This window comes from Desarmillaria tabescens (genome assembly GCF_030435595.1).
Source record: "Desarmillaria tabescens strain CCBAS 213 chromosome Unknown EV420scaffold_16, whole genome shotgun sequence".
Lineage (NCBI taxonomy): Eukaryota > Fungi > Basidiomycota > Agaricomycetes > Agaricales > Physalacriaceae > Desarmillaria > Desarmillaria tabescens.
The window spans coordinates 585,960-603,638 of NW_026848315.1; the positions used below are offsets into that span (position 1 = coordinate 585,960).

A 17,679-nucleotide genomic window follows, 5' to 3' on the forward strand; every position below is an offset into this window, starting at 1 on the left:
GGTAGTGCAGGGAGTGTCAGCAAGGTGGGATGATATCACGGACACACGACCGGTATACGCCCGTTGCAATGGAACGACGAACGACGATTCAGGTTGGCCTGTCTCAGTCAAGGCGGAGATGGTGACTTCAGGAAGAGATATAACCTGGAAATGTGTTATCAAATAGCTTTTGCTTGTTTGCAGATTGACTTACACTTGGAGGCCATAGTTCATGTTTAGGAAACAACATCTGATTGCTGAAGAGCAAAGACTTTGGATGCTTGTACTGAGGACTCGAAACAAGAGGGATTAATGATACGCACTATTTCCTATTTTCCAGGCTCAGAAAAAGGTCAGGGAGTACCAAACGAAAAGCTGTTGGGCTCGAGGGATCAAAACTTGCAGGGCACAGCTCAAATGCTCCCAGGCTGTTGTATATAAATAACGTGATTTCTATCAAGCTCTTAAATGCTTTCAAATTCCCGCATGGATTAATTTAGTTCACTTAAATCGAAGACGTTCCAAGTTCATTTGCAAGGCCACGATCCCTGTAGATATGCCGGGAATGTGGATGGTGTACACCTCTGCGGCGTCTAAGGGAAATCGAGATTAGTACCTGTCATTTTTGGTTGTGGTTGTCAGGTACTTTGGGCGCCTCGCAAATGCCATCCTTCGTCTCGAACATAGCAAAAGTCTCTTCAAAATGTCCCGCCATATTCAATGGAAAATGTACTATATTTTGAAGTCGATGTTCCATTGAAACAGGAATTAATCCGAGTCCATCTACACAGAACTGGAACCGCGCTATCGGGCTGGTAAAGATACAATGCCCCAGGCTAGTCCCGCACGAAGGCCTTTACTGATGGGAAACAAGTTGTGTGGTACAGCATACACGGTGATGAGACGCTACCGAGGTCAAAATCAGATGAAGATAGTAGTGAGTTTGACAAGGATTATACCTGATATCCGATAACTCAGTACCGTCGAACGATGGACTCGGCGGACGTGGTAGCAAAATCTCGGTACGACAGGGTCCTCGTATGTGATCAGCAATACCTAAGAAAATGATTAGTAGGCCGAACACACTATCTGAGAGAAAAAACTCATGGTCATATCCCGTAGTCGGATACCAGCAATTTGACTTGCAGGGCTAACGATTCTCATAAATCAGGGCACCCTAACCGTAAGTCGGCTGTAAGTGCATAAGCCCTGATCAGATGCGTTTTAATCAATGCAAAGCCGGCTGTAACATTTGGAACTATAGTCTCGATGTGCCGCCACAGTTTTGGAGACGATATCGCGACCAATCAACGTTGACGAATCCTCTTCACTACAGAGGAATAACTTTGGTCGTAAGAGTCGCTTTGCGAGTTCGAAGATACTGAAGAGAAATGTGTCTGATATATTGTTCGCGGTCGGCTCACCGAATTATTCACAAACAGAGGTACGTCGTCTGGTTGATAGTGTAGTGGTGAAACAACAGGAATCTTTTAAGCACCCATCAGATCATATTGTACAATGCAATCGTGAGGACTTTTACATACCAGAGTTCTGTAAGCAACTTCAGTACCGGACAACGTTCATAAAGTCGTCCCCATCCATGCATTTTGTACCTGCAGGCCAGCTCCCGAATCCATCGCAACGAATTTAACACTGGATGCGCCAGGAGGTGGGATAGCAGCGATGGCGGGAAGTGTAGAAATTGGATAGCTTAGTGGGGTCATGAAGCCAGTTGATAGACAAACGGGAGCAGGGGGTTATCGTTTTGTAGTAGATCCAGGCCGTCGTTGACGAATCCATCCATGGTATCGATCTGACATCGTCGATACGTCTTCTCACAGTGTTCAAGGGTTGCCCAGGCCATCCGCCTCAGAAACCAGATCCTACATCAGGCTCTTCTCTGCATTTGGCGCATGCCCCAGAATCCATGCAAGCACACTGTCGTGAAGTTTCCATTGTACAAGAGGCGAGTTCTTGTCAGAGTGCGCTCTCCCTGAGTTTGTCGCATTCGTAGTACTGCTGCGAGATGGGGCTAATCGACGCGTTGTGATAGGGAGAAGAGAATATAGATCTGGAAGAAATCAGAAGACGCTGCACAGAAGGGACAGGGGGGTTGTGGTTAGGAGGAAATGACCAAACAGTATTGAAGGGCGGGGCCTGTTTGGTTCGTTTGATTTGATTTTGGTGACGTCACATTTCTTGTTCCTTCTCAACTATACACTGGATTTGAGATGGGTAACCTTTTCGCAACCGTCGTCGCTGAACCTTACCGGAAACTCGATTTACTATTTCAATGGAAAGGAAAGATCTTGACCCTCGAGCAATCAGACTTTGCAATTGTCTTCTGCGCTCGAAAGTGGACTGTACCGTCAAATTTGTGTTTCGATGTGCCCGGCTTCTATCGATGTGGTGTATGCTCTGAAGTCGACGTCTACCGCAAACTCCAATCTATCTCAGGTATCGTCGTGCCTTGATTTCTCGGCAGCTACAACACTACGAGACTCATCTGTCCTTCGGACTGTCATATACCGGAAGAAGAGCGGCTTTGTGGTGACCAGAGATTCAATTATCTCGACGGGGAGCTTCATCATGCCCTACAGTTTTGTTAGGAACGTAATGGTGCTAAAGGACGGCCCGGTCAAGTGGTTTGATTTTGAACATTCGCTGGTGGATCATCGGGCACGGGAAGGCCTGTCAGAGGGACAGTTGGCTTCTGCCGTGCAGAGCCTGGAGCCAGGTGGTTTGGTTATATGACGACAAGATGATTTCCTTGTTTTTATATCGATACGCCATCCTTGCTCTGGGACAATTCTCCCAGAATCCAAAATCAACAAGTTTGTCACACTAATCCAAAAAGTATCGATCTAAGCATACTGTCAACCTGACTGTTCCCTGCTTCGACGCGTCAAATCCTCCTGTTCCGTTTTATACTGCACCAAACTCAGTCATTGTGATGGGCCACCAAGAGAAACTCCCTTAGCCGCGATATGAGCCAAGATGATCTTCGTATCCGCCAATATGAGAAGTCTCCCATCTCCCGCGAACGCCATGTTAGCGGAGGTAGTACCCAAGAAGAACTTCCCCAGGATGATACCGTCTTCGTTGAATACCTGTGGATATCAGCGTTCCGTAAATTTCTCCTCGGTTAAGATGGGAGAATACCCACTTGCACTCCGTCTCCACAGCCAGTATAAACATTGCCCATTGCATCCACTTGAATGCCATCCGGAACACCAGCATCGACATAAGCAAATACACGCCTGTTCTTGAATGCTTGGGTATTTTCATCGATATTAAAGGCATAACTAGTACGAATTGATACTTTCAGCGCGAATCTCGGGACGACAAACAGTCCTTACATCGTAGTCGGAAGGGTTTGGTTCACACCCAGAAGATTGCCACCGCTAGCGCCGGTATCAGAACTGACAAACCGAAAAAGTTAGTAAAACGAAGGCGCGCATAAGATGGATGGTTCCTACACGTAAGCAGTCCGCCCATCGCCCGTGAAAGCTATTCCGTTGCATCGAACAAAACCATCGGCAACTACTCTAACATTCCCTGTGTCCGGGTCAAAACGATAGACTTGATTCGGCATCAAGGGTGCTGGACGGAACGCAAACAGATATCCGTATCTAAAAAAGGATGTCAAAGGTGCATTCAGTAGACTGAGAAAGACCTCCTACGTGACATCAGTAAAAAAGAACTTTCCGCTTGAAGGATGGACCTTAATATCATTCAACGAATTGAACTGTCTCCCAAAGAAGTTATCGAGTAGAACAGTGACATTGTGCGGTTCCCGTGGGTTAACGAGTGCAATTGATGGCGCGCGCGTACCCCGCCCCGACGTTATGAGAAGCAGCGAGCCTTTATACGGTCCTGTTCCTCCGTTTGTCATCTGAATCTCTTCAGGTAGAGCAAGCTATTGAATATTATCAAATCATCTATTCAACCTTTTTTAAATCGAAGACCCACCTCCGTCACCGGGACATTGACGACACCGCCGTCAGGATTTGCCTCGAGCGCATCCTCCGCAGCTGAGAGGCTGATCTTTCCGTACACGTTGTTATGATACAAATCGCTCATTCCCAGACTTCCACCATCATTGCTGGCGAAAAACATCTCGTCCGTCTCCGGAAAGTATATAGGCGCTTCATGGGCGAAAGCAAACGAGGCATTTGAGGCAATCTCGCGAATACTAGAAGACGGCCCTAAAATATCCAAGAATCCCTCATGAAAGACTTGAAAGAATGGAGGTGCTGTTAACGTGGGATTGAAGAAGGTTGCATTGTCGAACGATGATTCACGAAATGAGCCATTTGCACCCAGTACAGAGTACGAGAGTAAGTCCACATACTATACGGCATGGAGACTACTGATCAACGTCGTGGGCCGGTGAAGGATAAATGGCTGTTGCACTCACCACTGCTTGAGCCGGCAGGTCAAATGCCGAAGCAATTGCAGAGTTACATACTCCAATGGCAGACAGAGTCCGTGGCGACAAAAATCTCATGGCGAATGCAGACAGCGATTCTCAACAGCCCTCTTCTTCTTCTTATATATACACCAGAATACTTCTTACTGTCAGGCGTCCTATCATATGAGGCGAATCTTCGTAAACAAGCCTTCTCGTGATGAGAGAATCTGAAATACTACCGGAATATGGCGGGCCGTAGGGACCCCGGAACGTTGAGAGGAATGCATCCTGTTAAGACCAGTATGTATACAATATAGCAGATAATGATAACGTTATTTACCGCTACTTGCTCCGACCGATGATGAATTTCGCTCCGTCTAGAAGGACTTCGACGTCCTTGACGAGCCTGGAAACTGACAAATGAAACAAGCATGAACAGACCTGAGACGACCGATGTTCTTCATGTGCTTCTCTACCATGAATTCAGGATAAGGAATAATTAATCGGTGGAACTTACTTTAGTCTTTTTAAAAGAGGTGCTATCTCTTCGATCCTTTTCCTCCTCGTCAACTCCTGTTTCTCTAAGATAGTAAGCGAAAATGCAGCATTTCAACCTTCTCCGAGCTGATTTCTCAAGTTATTGATCTTGTGTTTTGTTAAATAGTCAGAATAAGTATCATCTGAATACTGAAGAATGTTCATGGGTTTCTTATGATGCTACCAAGAGTTCATCCAGCGCCTTGTAGTACAAGGTATAGCTTTTCTTGGCTCCAGTAAGTGTAAAGCGGGATCTATCTTCTGAACGAAAAACCTTGGTCCCGTGAGGTTTCGCGGCGACCTTTCTCGTTGCCTTCAAGTTCATTCTAGATAGTCGACATCAGTCACGCGGTCCATAAGCTAAGTAAATCAAGTGTACGCACCCATGAGAGATTTCATTACATCCGTCTTTCCAAGCACACTTTTACTGAGAAAGAATAAGATATCGACCAGCAGACCACGAATCGATATAATTGTGTGAATTGCTCGAGAGTTACTGTGGGAGGGAAAATTAGCACCGGGAGTGGTTGATACACCTTTTCAAGAGGGATTTGAAAGATTTCAAGTCGCGAATTCATTGATGGTGGAGCAGGAGGAACTTGGATAAAGAAGAGAGAGCCGAAGTAGTTGGAAGCTTCCGAAGAACCATTGAAGACCGGACCGTCTGGGTCCGAGCCTGGCGTGATTGTATCACGTGATATAGTTGCCTTTTAAGGCTCGCGCGCGATTGCGACGTACTTATTGGCATCCTCTACTACTAGTAACTACTAGCGTTTCTTCTGCGTTTAGCTGCTGTGACTATACGTGTCGTCTGGAGAAATTTTTGATAGATGAACTCAGGACGTTAGCCTGCCGCTCGCGTTCCTGCAACATGCCACTACCACCACGGTCCTGGGTTACAAAGACTAGACTCTAGAGTCAGTTAGAGTTACGCAGGTCTCGCTTTTTGGCTCCCAAACTCCTGGAACCATCCCGTTATGTCACACCTATAACCCCACCGTATATGATCGTTTTACGCCGCGGACATAAATCATGAGCACAACCACGCGATTTAGATCCTTGGGTATCAGGATCGTCAGGACGGCGGTGTCGGATGGGTGCATCTATCCTTCGGCCCTGTGCTACAGCGTCCCGTTCTACCGCTTGTACAACGGAGCGGTGTACGTCTGTTCTGTAACGCTGGTGGTGTAAAAAGGACGTAAACTCCCACATCGTATCCTTGGCGGAGAGGAATTGTCAGGTCTTCTGCGTATATCCATTTGATTTCGGAATTAACAACAGCAAAAAAGCGAACGAACATCCACCTCCCTGAAAGATCGTTGGCCCCACAGTTGTTCGTCGGCGCATGCAGTCCTGTTGTCTACCGTCAATGAGAAGGGAGCCCTCAACGATCCCCAAGAGATTCGATGAAGAACTCATAAGCGCCCGATTGCATAAGAAGATGCACCTGCATATCTTCTGCCTTGGATCAAGATAGCGACACTACGGTATTGCCGTATCATTATCTCAAAGCTTAAAATTCTGGGACGTTTGTTTTATCATAGCTGTTCACGGAAGAAACTGATGTATATCATTCGGCAGTCACAAAGTTACGGAAAAATGAGATCAAGCGAAATATTCGATCCTGAAACTCAAGTACTCATCATGGAACTGATCTCGCCTGAGGGTTATACAGGTCAATAAACATTCCAATTAGCTGTATGAAGACGACATACCATGATTAAACGGGAAGGATGTATCCCGCAATACCCTCGTACACATATCCATCCTTCTGGACTGCGATGTTTCTCTCATTCTGACTCGTGGTGTAGAAATGGTCGTGCACCACTCCGTTGTACAAGCGGTAAAACGGGACGCTGCAGCACAACGCCGAGGGATAGATGTACCCAGCGATACCCTCATCCTGATACCCAAGGTTGTGAATCGCGTTGTTGCGTTCATTTACATCCGTGGTGTAAAAATGTTCAAAAAAAGTGGTGTATTGATGTATGCGATAGAACGGTATGGTTCCAGGAGCTTGGGAAGCAAAAACAAGACCTGCCACACCCTCGGCTTTATAACCGAAGTTAGTGGTAGCCTGCTGCATTTCCGTGACGTTGGTGGTGTAAAAATGGTCGTTATATGCCGTATTGTATCCTCGAAGGAGAGGAATTGCCAGGTCTTTGGGGTAGGCCTTCTGCGCATAGCCGGTAACCTCGAAATTGTGACTGAAAAAGAACGAATGAAATGACCTACCGGCGGAATCGCAGAGGCAATACTCCGAGATAAGCCTGGAGCGAGGTACGAGCGTAGGGCTTATCGGAGGATAGTAAGTTAAGGTAGCAGACACAGAGGCCTTAGGCCACTCATTTATACATGTACAAACATTGTGTCCCAATCCCCAAGGTATTGGCTCGCATCCTCCGAGTCGTTTGACGCGTCGCCTAGATCATCCTCGCCTCGTTCGCCATTACTCCGCTCCCTCGTCTCGCTTTTTTATTGACCCACCCACCTACGCCCTTCAGTGTTTGGTGTTCCCGGATTCGGTCCTTCCGCTCTCTGGTTCACCGAGCGCTCTGGACTTGAGACTTCGCGACGGTATCCCAACTCTGGGACCTCTACGAGTCGACCTCAATTCTCACGCCACTTCTCCCTTCGGCCGTTTCACTCCCCCACTCACGAAGTCCAAGTCTTAGACAACCCACCATATACAACAGTACAGTTATTTACCGGTCAATGAAACAGCAAAATTGGATATTTACTGTAGGTTCCAATTGGTTGGGAATTTTGACTAGGTTTGAATGTAAGAATGTGTAATACTATGCAACAATAAGATACAGTAAAAAAAAGATGCTCAAAGGTGCGGGTACAAGTCCACTTTCACAGCATTATTGTGGCGTGGGTATTCTGGGCTATTTTGGGTCATTGAAACAGTCTGGGCATGGAATGGCCATGGCCAGTGGAATAAAAGCGGAATAGCCGCTGGAGAATAGCTCCATACACATAGGGAACATCCCAAGGTTACGGAGAAATTTAGCTCACCGCGTCTGCAAAAATCGCTGCCGTATACCATTTGGTAGGCTTCTCTTGAGCATCGAGCCAAGAATTTGTGCTGTTGCCGCTCTTGTCTTTTGCTGAAAGGTTGTGTACAATTCGAAACTTTGTTTCCTCATCAATAACTGCCATCAGCGCTGTTCGGAAATGGCCTCCAAAGAAAATTTCAGCATCTTCGATTGACAAACCACCATACATCCTTCCTGCATCAATCTCGTCCGCTATGTACTTGTCAATGATGTCCATATGTTTTGAAGCCGAGGCAGAATTACAAGGAATGAAATTGGAGGTAAGAGGAGGAGGGGAACCGATGGGAGAACCGTAGATAATGTCATGTACGAGATTAGGGTATTTTTCCTGTAAACCACACCGTTGAAGAGTATCACACCACACCTCAGCACGGTAAGGTGTGACGACCTTTTGACCTTCAGTTACGAGGACATGTGGAGGCACCATGACCTGTCTCAGCACACAACGAGCAGATGTGGAGGGCATCGTCGGTGGGCATCGTACACTTGTTTGGTCCTTGGACATTGTGTCGTAAGCAGACGGGCTGGTTGTCAGAGGTGCGGTAGAGATATGTTCCCTCCAGGCGACAATGAAGGATCGTCCAGGTTTGTTAGGAATACTCTCGCTGCAGGCGTCGGCTTTATGCCCTTTCTTTCCGCAACGGAGGCAGAGGTAATCAAAGCTCGAGCGTTCGCCATCTTTACGAAAGGAATACTGAGATTTGTCAAAGGGTTGAAACCGGGATTTGTTTTTTGTGGTCCTAGTTGGGCCATTGATGGCTGGGATGTATTGAGCAACGGCAGTCTTGATCTCCTGGGCTGTCGTACGCCTAGCGACCCTTTGCACGACGCGGTTCCAACCTTCAATGTACTCTTTCGAGTTAACATCAATAATAATGCCTCCCCTAGTGAAGAATTGCGGTCGTAAATGGTCGCAGTCGAATTCCTTGTGAGCCTCGAATGTCGCCTCGATGTCTGGGTCGGTAACTGCTCGCTGGTGATGTTTCACAAAACCTTCGAAGATTTGCTCTCCTTCACATAACTCCGAGATAAAGCTCAAGAAGTTTTCGTACGCTGCGAGCCATTGGGCCAAGGACATGTCCTTTTCGTTGGGGAAAGTCGAAGTATCGAGTACTCGAATGTTCGTCGATGTAGCACCTCGTGCGAACTTCCGATACGTTACGTCTCTTCCGAGCCTAATATTCGTGAGCGTTGTGGGAGTAAACATCGTCAACGGTGGTGAGATTCCATTGCGGGCAAGAACGAACAGGTCTTCGGGATATGAGGACTCTACGGTGCGATAACCTCCATTGGCCAAGGCTTTCGCATCCGCAAATTTGAAGCCTGTCTCCGAGTCCTTGGCATGGTCCTTGGAAGCTGTGGACATAGTCGGGTTGTTTTGATGAGTACGCACAAGAGAATTCATTCGATCAGCTAGCTCCTTTTCATCTTCATCTTCTGAAACCTCGCTAGCATCATTGGCCTGCCTTCTCCTTTCCGCTCGCCTAGCATTTCTTCCTTTCAATTCTTTCATCATCTGAGCAGTCATTGCTATCATGGTGACGTCGAAGCCAGTTCCTTGATTTGCCGAGCCATGAGGTCTTCCGGAGGAGGTTGAGGGAGCATTGTTGGTTTGAGCAGACATAGTGGATGATATGATAAAGTAATAGTATTTCTGGATGACTGAAAACGCAACGAAGTTGCAAAGTGCGAATGAGGTGCTGACTGCGAACGAGGAGAGTCAAGGATGAAGGCGAGATTCAGCCCTTCTCATTCGCTTTGTCAGCACCTTATGAGCATTGCCTCACACGTTCGGCTGATGCTCAACGCCCATGTACCCAAACCTCATTAGTCAGCAACTTGGAATCACTCGAGTTCCCGATTCTTTCCGAAGAATGAGGAAACGACAGAGGGTTATAGCAAGGGCTAACTGTCATGAGTAGTGCCAAACTGTCTGGACAGGGGCTATACTCGGGGTCGGCTTAAGTAATTTTTGGTGATTGGCGAGCATGCGGCACGCAGCGGCTCAGTTGCCGTGAGATTGCCGCTGTGGCTGAAAAAATCTCTCTTTCCGGTTACTTCCTATTGGCCAGTGGTTGGAAAATTGTGTCATCCATCTTTCCACTGTTTGTGCTTGCGCGTCGCAAGTGGTCCCTACCTCTTTGTCCTTTTCATACGCTCTGTGGATACCCGATCGACTACTGCCTGCTCTACAACCCCGCTCAGTGGGTTATAAATTGCACCATCGCCATCAAGCTCGACAGTGACGGTAAGGATCTGACTTCTTGTTTATTTTGCTTGTTGGATATAGACTTTACTATCTACAAGGATTTACTCTGGTCGACCGAGCCTCAAGAGGCAACACTCCATTGCCGTCAGTTTCCTTTAGGCACGCACAAACGTTGAAGGGATGCAACCCACGGCAACCCAAGGGCCAAGATATCATGTCGAGCAAGTTTAGGAATATTTGAGGGATGGGTTTGAAGGTGCGTTTTACTTGTTCTGCTAATGCTTGTTTCTTACTGATTGATTGCATAGATGAAGATGGCTGCAGATGACTCTGACACCAGTTTTTAACAAGAGGTATACACAATCTCTTTTCTTTTGTGTACCCGACGACTAAACACTTACGCAGTATTTTTCCATACCCCAATATTGATGGTGGGCGAACGTTGGCAGAGTAGAAATAAAGTCATTAGGAAGCGGGCTTTGGAGAAGGTACACTCACCTCGCTTAACACGTACTTATTCCAACGTGATTCTTTTTCTGTTTAGGTTCAGTTCGAGAACGCGGTTTGACTTCGTGTCTGGTAACACTCAGGTACATTGAAGTACGTTGTTTCCTGCCAATCAGTTTGTTGTTGTAGTGATATTCGTGCAGGCACACCTCAATGATCAAGAACCCTGTGATACTGATGATCAACTTGGCTGAGACTGGCATTTTGGTAAGTAGAGAGCCCGACTTTTGAGTGCGCGCAGGATGCTCGGAGTAGCGTCGATGTCTGAGGGGGTTGCAGGTGGCGAGGGGAGCTGCTACGACTATGTGCCGCATGTCTACCTTTAGCTGCCTCTTATACGTCTGTGATATTTTTGAATTCATAAAAATAATTTGAGGATTCGGACTTGCCACGATTGCAACAGCCTCTCACTTCATTTGCATGGTATAAGGTACACAGTACGGAATGTTTTCTTTCTCAAGACCTAAATTTCTCATGCGGGGATGGACGGAAGTTCGAATGGAGAGCAAAATTATGGCATATCACTGCTTGGATGAGATGTTAGATTGTGCAAAATGCGAGCTGGCGGCGCAGCCGCCGAGCGAGCTTTTTGCACCACGACGTTTCCACATTCAATCAAGCTGTATTCTATAGTTCAGCTTGAACGACCACGTTAACACAGACTTATGAAAAGGATACAGCTTGCCGTTTCTTCGTACAAAGGAAAGAATCGGGGACCCGGCAACTGCCGCTACTGGATGCTATAAGAAAGCGAGATCTCCTTTCCAGTCTCCCTCTGATATACAGCCTCGAAATCTTTGCAGATTTTTCTTGCATCTTTCTGAGGAGCACCGGGTAGTTTGGCAAGCTCATTCTTGTGTGCAATGACTGCCTTTTCCATTAGCTGGTCATGGCATTTGCGAGTAATCTGGCACTTTTTCAAGTTTGATTTAGCATGTCCAGGCATAGTAAAAAATTGAGCAAGAGGAGAAATAAAATTCGGAGGCAATGGGGCAATAATAGGCGCATTGGACTGTCAGACTGTCCATCAAAGGCAATAGCTTGGCAGAACCACACTTTTATCTATGCCCTAGACTCCTCGGATAATGGGCACCTGGTCTCAAACTTGTCATACAGGTTCTTCAGAAGGTCATTAACATTATTGAGGCCTTTGTGGGTGATTACATTCAGATGGAGGACACACATTTCTGGGTCAGATTTTGAGTTCATGAGAAAATAGATATTTTTAGAACAGAAGCCTCAATTTCTTGGAATATTATCCATGTCACATATGAAGAACTACTGTAGAACATGAAGATACAATACACATCAGCAATGTAATACAAATTAATGATGAAGGATGAAGGGAGCCTGAGAGCAAGAGGCTAAGTGTTTCATTGAACCATGGTGTTGCAATGACCGGTAAATAACTGTATCTGGTGTACATTATCTTCCCTCCTCTCAGGCGACACTTAGCTTATCCAAAGAGAGGAAAACTGCGGTGCAAGACACTAGGAAACCTTTCATGTTCGAAGAGAGGATGCTTTTCTCATGGGAACTCCCTTGCTTTTATAGTATAATCGAATGGCCGGCCTGGGGGCGACTGAACTGAAAGGATGGTGTAAAAGCCCTGCATACACTTCGGGGTGAATAGAAAAATTGTCAAGCTGCAAAGCTGAAAGATTGAACGGAATGATCTCTCTTAGACAGACGACGAGATACCTTTTTTGACAGGATGAGGATTCTAGAGAGCTGAGTAATTTTGTCATCCTTCTAGTAAGTTATGTATCCTGGAGTTTAGGCGGTCTCGTTCGCATCAGTACTATCAGAAATCACTTACTAATAAGCTAAGCTTCAGCTTATAACACTCTTAGTAGACTCGGATAGTATTATATACCGTTGTTACATTGCAAGTCGACTGAAGCTTTGGACATGCTGAAGGAATCTAGACCTAGTATAGCAGCTCTGACTGTTGACATCGTATTTGCTGTACAATTCCTCTGTCATTCGACTCCATGACTGACCCAAGCCTATTACAACGCACTGTTCCCAGCCTAGATTAGCCTACAGCTAAGTCAAGTTGTGAGTAGTTCGATGCAAGCCTAAGCAAGACGTGCGATAACACTAGTACAGCTTGTCATGCGATAAGCTCGAGTGAAAAGGGGAGCTCCAAAAGATACCGGGTGCAAGAGGTGTTTATATTTTGGCGGATACGCTGAACCACTATAGGCGGGTTAGTTCATCTATTGAGGTTCAGAAAAGAGGGAGTAATCCCTTCCCTTTATGTCCTCATTGCTGGGGGAAAGCCGTTCCCGAACTTTTGGTCTTAGCTCGAAGTTGATGACACCTAGTTTCTGAAACGACGTCAAGTCAGACTGCAGGAGAAAATTTCTCAAAGGAAGCTCTGGGGGTGAACTTGGATGGAAGGAGGTTGGACGCAAAGGCTGCTTGACAGCATCTCAGATGTGTTCATTCCTTCAAAGAGGGAAAGCCAATTCCCAAGGATGTGGTATGCGCCATCGAAAACAAGTCGCGTAGGCGCTATAAGCCTCTCCAAATACTGCGACTGACATGGTTAACATCTAGATTGGTAAAAATCTGAGTAATCAGAACCCTACAATGGAAATATGAATTCGGACTCACTTGTCCGTGTCATCATAGAGTCTGAAGCACTTATTGCTTCCTAACTGATATGACACAGTCCTAAGGACATAGTTACTGTCTAGAGATGCGTACCAAAGTAGTCAGCAGGTCATACAGAAAGCAAACATCCACGCACAACCTGACAACTCCAATAGCATAGAGAATGGACTCTCACGTCTTGATCAAGTTCGAAGGCGAATCAGGAAGAAAGCAGTACAATTATTATCTTCCGTAAATCAAAGGGGGTATACCGCAACAATGAAGTCGAACAGAGACAATTAAAGCAGCTGGAGAAGATCCTCTGCAATGTACGACGTATTGCAATACCAATACTCAACGGTGGTCTAGAGAGAAAGATACCGTCAGACCGTCAAGTCTACGAAGTGGTGAAAGTACTTACTTGCAGATAGAGCGTCCCATTCTCCAGAACGATCTCGTTGTACGTCTTCTTCGTCTTGGGTACAACCCTCAGTACAAACACTTTTTCCGTCAACACCTCCTGTAAGCCTTCCTGTAACATATCGTCGCCTTTAAACCCATCTCTGCCTAGTTGGTACTTCAACCCATCCTTGAAGTACGCCAATGTGGCCGCTCCAAAGCTCGTGTACCAACCCTTGTCCGTCTGCACGTCCAACGCCTTGAAGTTCTCCTCAAAGTTCGGGTCGAGCTTCACATCAGGGATCTCTGTGAGTTCTGCGATCTCCTGTGTGAGATCCTCGTATTCCTCCTCCCAGGTCTCGTCAATGGAGTGCTTCGCCTGGAGAGAGAACACAAACCCCGGTGCGTTATTGACAACAGAGAGGAGGCTGTCTCCGACCGAGCCCGTGTTGGTCCCGAGGGAGTCGGGCTTGAAAAGGATCCAAAAGACGCCCTCTTTGATCTCAGAGGAGATGTAAGGTGCTTTGTCGCCAAGGGTGTTGACGCCGATGCTTAGCTCGGACTGCGTCACGGCAGCGTTGAAGTAGTCCTTGCCGTCAGATTCGTATTTATCGAGGAAGTATTTGAGGGCCGAGATGAAGCCTTCGGTGTAGCTGGATACGGATGAGTGGATAGACAACCAATATATGTAAGAAAAGAGGCACCTAGACAAAGTGTATCCCGCAGAGGAGCGATCGTCTTGATTGTACGCCCAGATAGCACCAACGTTGTAATTGATCTTGAAGTCCGTGCCAAGCAGTTTTGTGATCTGGGCCTCAAAGTCGGCTTTCTTGGACTCGAAGTTGTCCCGGACTAGAAAACCAACGATGAACAAGGGATCATTAACAGTGACCAGGAGCACTTACTATCTTTCCGGACAGCAAGTGGTAGTTTTTCTATGGGAGCCTTGGGGGTGAAAGCTGGAGTTTTGGCCATTTTGGAGGGTAGAAAAGAGAACGTAGAGTCGAAAGATTCGATGACAAATATCTCCTGAAAGACGCGGTTTATATCCTCGAAAATCCTCCTGTCCGTTTCGAGCATCTCAGGAGCCTTGCAGGAGGTTTTCTTCAGGTACCCCTCGAGTGAACGTGCATGGCGACGGACGGGTACCCCTGGGTAGGAATTTCCTTGGGTACTGACGCGACTTTGACATTATTGAATCTAGAGCTGATGAATATTGAACACAATAGGAATTGAACTTCGAGCCAAGGCCATCGTGGTGGTTCACGAAAAGACAAGGATCTTGTTCCCACGGTGCAGCGCTCGACCTTTACAACGCTGACTCGATACTGGTCTCGACAGTTATGGGAGTTGATTACCAACTCCGATAGATCAGGATTCAGCATGGCCCTTTGTCGGCGAAAGAAATACTCAGGGACGAGGAGATGCGATAGTATCAGAACGCGTTTTGACGCGTACGGACCGTTCTTTTACTCGTCCAGTTTGGAAGCAAAAATCGCGTCAAGGGCTCGGAAAACCATTGTTCTTTCTATTTTTTTTCGTGTTATACAGCTGTGGTACCTGGCAGGGTGCAGAAACATTTTAAAGAAGGCCGACCTTGATGAACATCTTGCGTAGGCCCGCGGATATCAATACGCTTCTCATCAGTTTCTCAAAGGCAAGCGTCCAATTGTTTCCTCCTTCAAGCTAGACTGACAAATTTTGTACATCAGTTGCTGCAGGATACTGTGAGATTCTCCAGTGAAACCCCGAAAAGTTCTGGGTGTCGTTAACAGTCCATATTACATGTCGGTGACACCACCCTTCACCAAGTACGACGAATCATTATAATGTTAACGATCATCCCCCTGAATATTGGGCCAAACTAACCTGGGAATCCGTCGCCTGCCTGAGCGATCGCTCCTGATAAAACAACTGGCTCACATCCTGCCAGATTGTTATCCAGCGCTTAGTGAACCTTTTCCGATCCTGTACATGCGAACTGTGATGAATAAAGCTGACTATTTGCCATGGGAATGATTATCACTCGGGCAAAGTGAGGAGACCGCAAGCGGTCTTCGGCCTCACCAATGTTCAGGACGATCACTGGACTCGTAACTTCTTGGAGTGAAACATTCATCCGTCTACGAACGTCCCTGGATAATGGCACCATTTCCGATACGTACATCAAAGGAAAGATGTGATTGACGGTGCGTAGGTGCCCTCCAAGATATGACAACCTCCCACAGCGATTTCTATCACCACCGTTCCTGTTTGTTTCACGCGTCAAAGTATCGTGCTACACACGCACAGGGGTCCTCCTCGACTCTTGGTGATCGTGGTAAATTGAATCAGGTCCAGGGCATCTATATACACGTCCTTCGAGTACTCTCCGGCCGCGTTAGAATCCCTCTCCGCAATGAACTCCGAAATGTAAGCACGTCAGGTCATATCCTTGCCTTCCTCACCCACCTTTTCAGTCCTCTGAAAGCCCGTGTCGACATCCGAGATCAATGGGACTCACCCAACGCTCCCATACATACCTCCATTGCTACCTTGCAAAAGACTCTGGGCCACAAAATCTCCCCACACGCAGAATGGCCCGCCTTATGGAGTCAACTCAAGGACCGCTTCTCCGATAAATCCAAATTCGTGCCTACCGTCATCAGTATCGTCGTCGTCTGGTACGAGCGGCTCCTAGGGAGGCTGGACAATGACGTGTACGCAGACTGGACAGAAGAACTCCTGTCTGCGCTTGAAGGAGGAGCATCACTGCGCATTGAGGTGATTTGCCAATGTCACTGTTCCGACCCACAGCATCTAACGCGTCGACAGCCCGCTCCGCCCAAGGTCACGCGCCCGACCACAACCTGGGACAGGAAACTACGGTCGTTCCATCTCGGAATCCCTAACGCGGAGCCCATGTCCCAAGCACGAGTAGCCAGCGTCTTTGATAAATACTTTGACGATCTCTTTGGAGAGACAGCGGGTGTCGCAGACGACCAGGAGGACACAGAATGGGCATATGTTTCCTCCGACCCAAGCTCCTGCAGTTGTTTCCGCCTCTTACCATACCCAAGTACCGCCGGACCTAGCCCCTCTGAGCGCCTTCCAGTTCTTAGCTCCCTCTCTCGACCCTCAGATCTCTTCACCTCGACCGCGCCCTATATTCTCACCATCACCCTCCGTGGCCGCGAAGGCCTGGTCGTATACTGCTCCCATGAACCGACTCTCGAACTCTTGAACGAATACCTCAAGAAATGGGCAAAGACCAATACTCATGATAGTCTGCGCGTACGTCTGCGAGGCCTCGACTCTCTTAGTCAAATATACGCTGACGCGATAATTCCTTAGCGCCCAATATTCAAGCTTACGCTTGTCGAGTCCGATTTCTGCTTTGGGATGACGGACACTCTCGTCATTGAGCCCTACTTGTCACACCACGACGGCGTCAACCCCACGATCGTCCTCGCATTTATTGAAGGCGTGGTTGGTTACAAGATGGTTTACACCACGGGATCGTACTGGATGTATCGTTGCACTACTTTGTTCAAATAAATCTGCCGGAACTGCTGGTTCACACCAACGTACTCAAGAGTTTGGGAGACATCTCTTTTCAGCGGTCAAATAGTGTAGACTCAAATGCGAAGCACCTGGCAGAAAAATACATTTCCGGCGAAGGAATTATCAAGTACGACACGGCCTAATCACGCAACAGAAGAGAGAAGTAGATGATAGATTCAGAAAACAGAGCGTTCCTTTTCATAATGGAGCCGGGGAGAGTCATTACACACAAAACACGATGAAAACAATAAAACAAACCCAACCATACTTCTTAAGAAGTCGCAGCATTGCTTGCAGTGTAATCCTAGAACAGTAAACGTACATCAGAAAGACCACCCTCGGAAATTGAGAAGAGCAAAACTAACCTCCATTTCGGCATCGAGGTCAGCGGCCGTCTTCGCAGGCCGCGGTTCCTTGCGAGGCTTGCC

The 17,679-nt window shown here is 47.1% G+C and overlaps 8 protein-coding genes across 8 annotated transcripts; 2 read left to right on the top strand and 6 right to left on the bottom strand.

The window, feature by feature from the left end:
- Positions 1-6: 6 nt before the first annotated feature.
- Positions 7-451, bottom strand: EV420DRAFT_1308396 (uncharacterized protein; the record flags this gene model as incomplete). The annotated part of the gene is made up of 3 exons (XM_060468527.1): positions 303-451; positions 194-250; positions 7-144 (listed from the first exon to the last, which is right to left on the bottom strand). Coding segments are annotated over exons 2-3 (174 nt in total), but the record flags the coding sequence as incomplete, so codon positions are not given.
- Positions 452-805: 354 nt separating this feature from the next.
- EV420DRAFT_1747831 (uncharacterized protein) lies at positions 806-2,737 on the top strand (the record flags this gene model as incomplete). Its single annotated transcript, XM_060480208.1, has 9 exons — positions 806-916; positions 958-1,017; positions 1,151-1,162; positions 1,244-1,423; positions 1,599-1,648; positions 1,829-1,961; positions 2,033-2,143; positions 2,211-2,436; positions 2,465-2,737. 9 exons carry the CDS (start codon positions 806-808, stop codon positions 2,731-2,733), a joined length of 1,152 nt encoding a protein of 383 aa, XP_060331135.1. The 3' UTR covers positions 2,734-2,737.
- A 187-nt stretch (positions 2,738-2,924) lies between these two features.
- EV420DRAFT_1642602 (calcium-dependent phosphotriesterase) lies at positions 2,925-4,489 on the bottom strand (the record flags this gene model as incomplete). The annotated part of the gene is made up of 7 exons (XM_060477392.1): positions 2,925-3,089; positions 3,146-3,284; positions 3,339-3,401; positions 3,459-3,611; positions 3,663-3,898; positions 3,952-4,332; positions 4,400-4,489. 7 exons carry the CDS (start codon positions 4,487-4,489, stop codon positions 2,925-2,927), a joined length of 1,227 nt encoding a protein of 408 aa, XP_060331136.1.
- Positions 4,490-6,412: 1,923 nt separating this feature from the next.
- Positions 6,413-7,438, bottom strand: EV420DRAFT_336724 (uncharacterized protein). Its single transcript, XM_060481758.1, has 3 exons — positions 6,646-7,438; positions 6,510-6,590; positions 6,413-6,451 (listed from the first exon to the last, which is right to left on the bottom strand). Exon 1 carries the CDS (start codon positions 7,014-7,016, stop codon positions 6,651-6,653), a length of 366 nt encoding a protein of 121 aa, XP_060331137.1. The 5' UTR covers positions 7,017-7,438; the 3' UTR covers positions 6,413-6,451; positions 6,510-6,590; positions 6,646-6,650.
- A 1,242-nt stretch (positions 7,439-8,680) lies between these two features.
- Positions 8,681-9,568, bottom strand: EV420DRAFT_1541003 (uncharacterized protein; the record flags this gene model as incomplete). Its single annotated transcript, XM_060473102.1, has 2 exons — positions 9,445-9,568; positions 8,681-9,358 (listed from the first exon to the last, which is right to left on the bottom strand). A coding segment is annotated over exon 2 (678 nt), but the record flags the coding sequence as incomplete, so codon positions are not given.
- Positions 9,569-11,818: 2,250 nt separating this feature from the next.
- On the bottom strand, positions 11,819-12,214 carry EV420DRAFT_1541005 (uncharacterized protein; the record flags this gene model as incomplete). Its single annotated transcript, XM_060473103.1, has 3 exons — positions 11,819-12,058; positions 12,091-12,123; positions 12,198-12,214. 3 exons carry the CDS (start codon positions 12,212-12,214, stop codon positions 11,914-11,916), a joined length of 195 nt encoding a protein of 64 aa, XP_060331139.1. The 3' UTR covers positions 11,819-11,913.
- A 1,492-nt stretch (positions 12,215-13,706) lies between these two features.
- EV420DRAFT_1269761 (uncharacterized protein) lies at positions 13,707-14,683 on the bottom strand (the record flags this gene model as incomplete). The annotated part of the gene is made up of 3 exons (XM_060467522.1): positions 13,707-14,361; positions 14,413-14,560; positions 14,614-14,683. 3 exons carry the CDS (start codon positions 14,681-14,683, stop codon positions 13,707-13,709), a joined length of 873 nt encoding a protein of 290 aa, XP_060331140.1.
- A 1,423-nt stretch (positions 14,684-16,106) lies between these two features.
- Positions 16,107-17,245, top strand: EV420DRAFT_1642605 (uncharacterized protein; the record flags this gene model as incomplete). The annotated part of the gene is made up of 4 exons (XM_060477393.1): positions 16,107-16,120; positions 16,168-16,471; positions 16,523-16,981; positions 17,042-17,245. 4 exons carry the CDS (start codon positions 16,107-16,109, stop codon positions 17,243-17,245), a joined length of 981 nt encoding a protein of 326 aa, XP_060331141.1.
- Between the last annotated feature and the right edge of the window lie 434 nt (positions 17,246-17,679).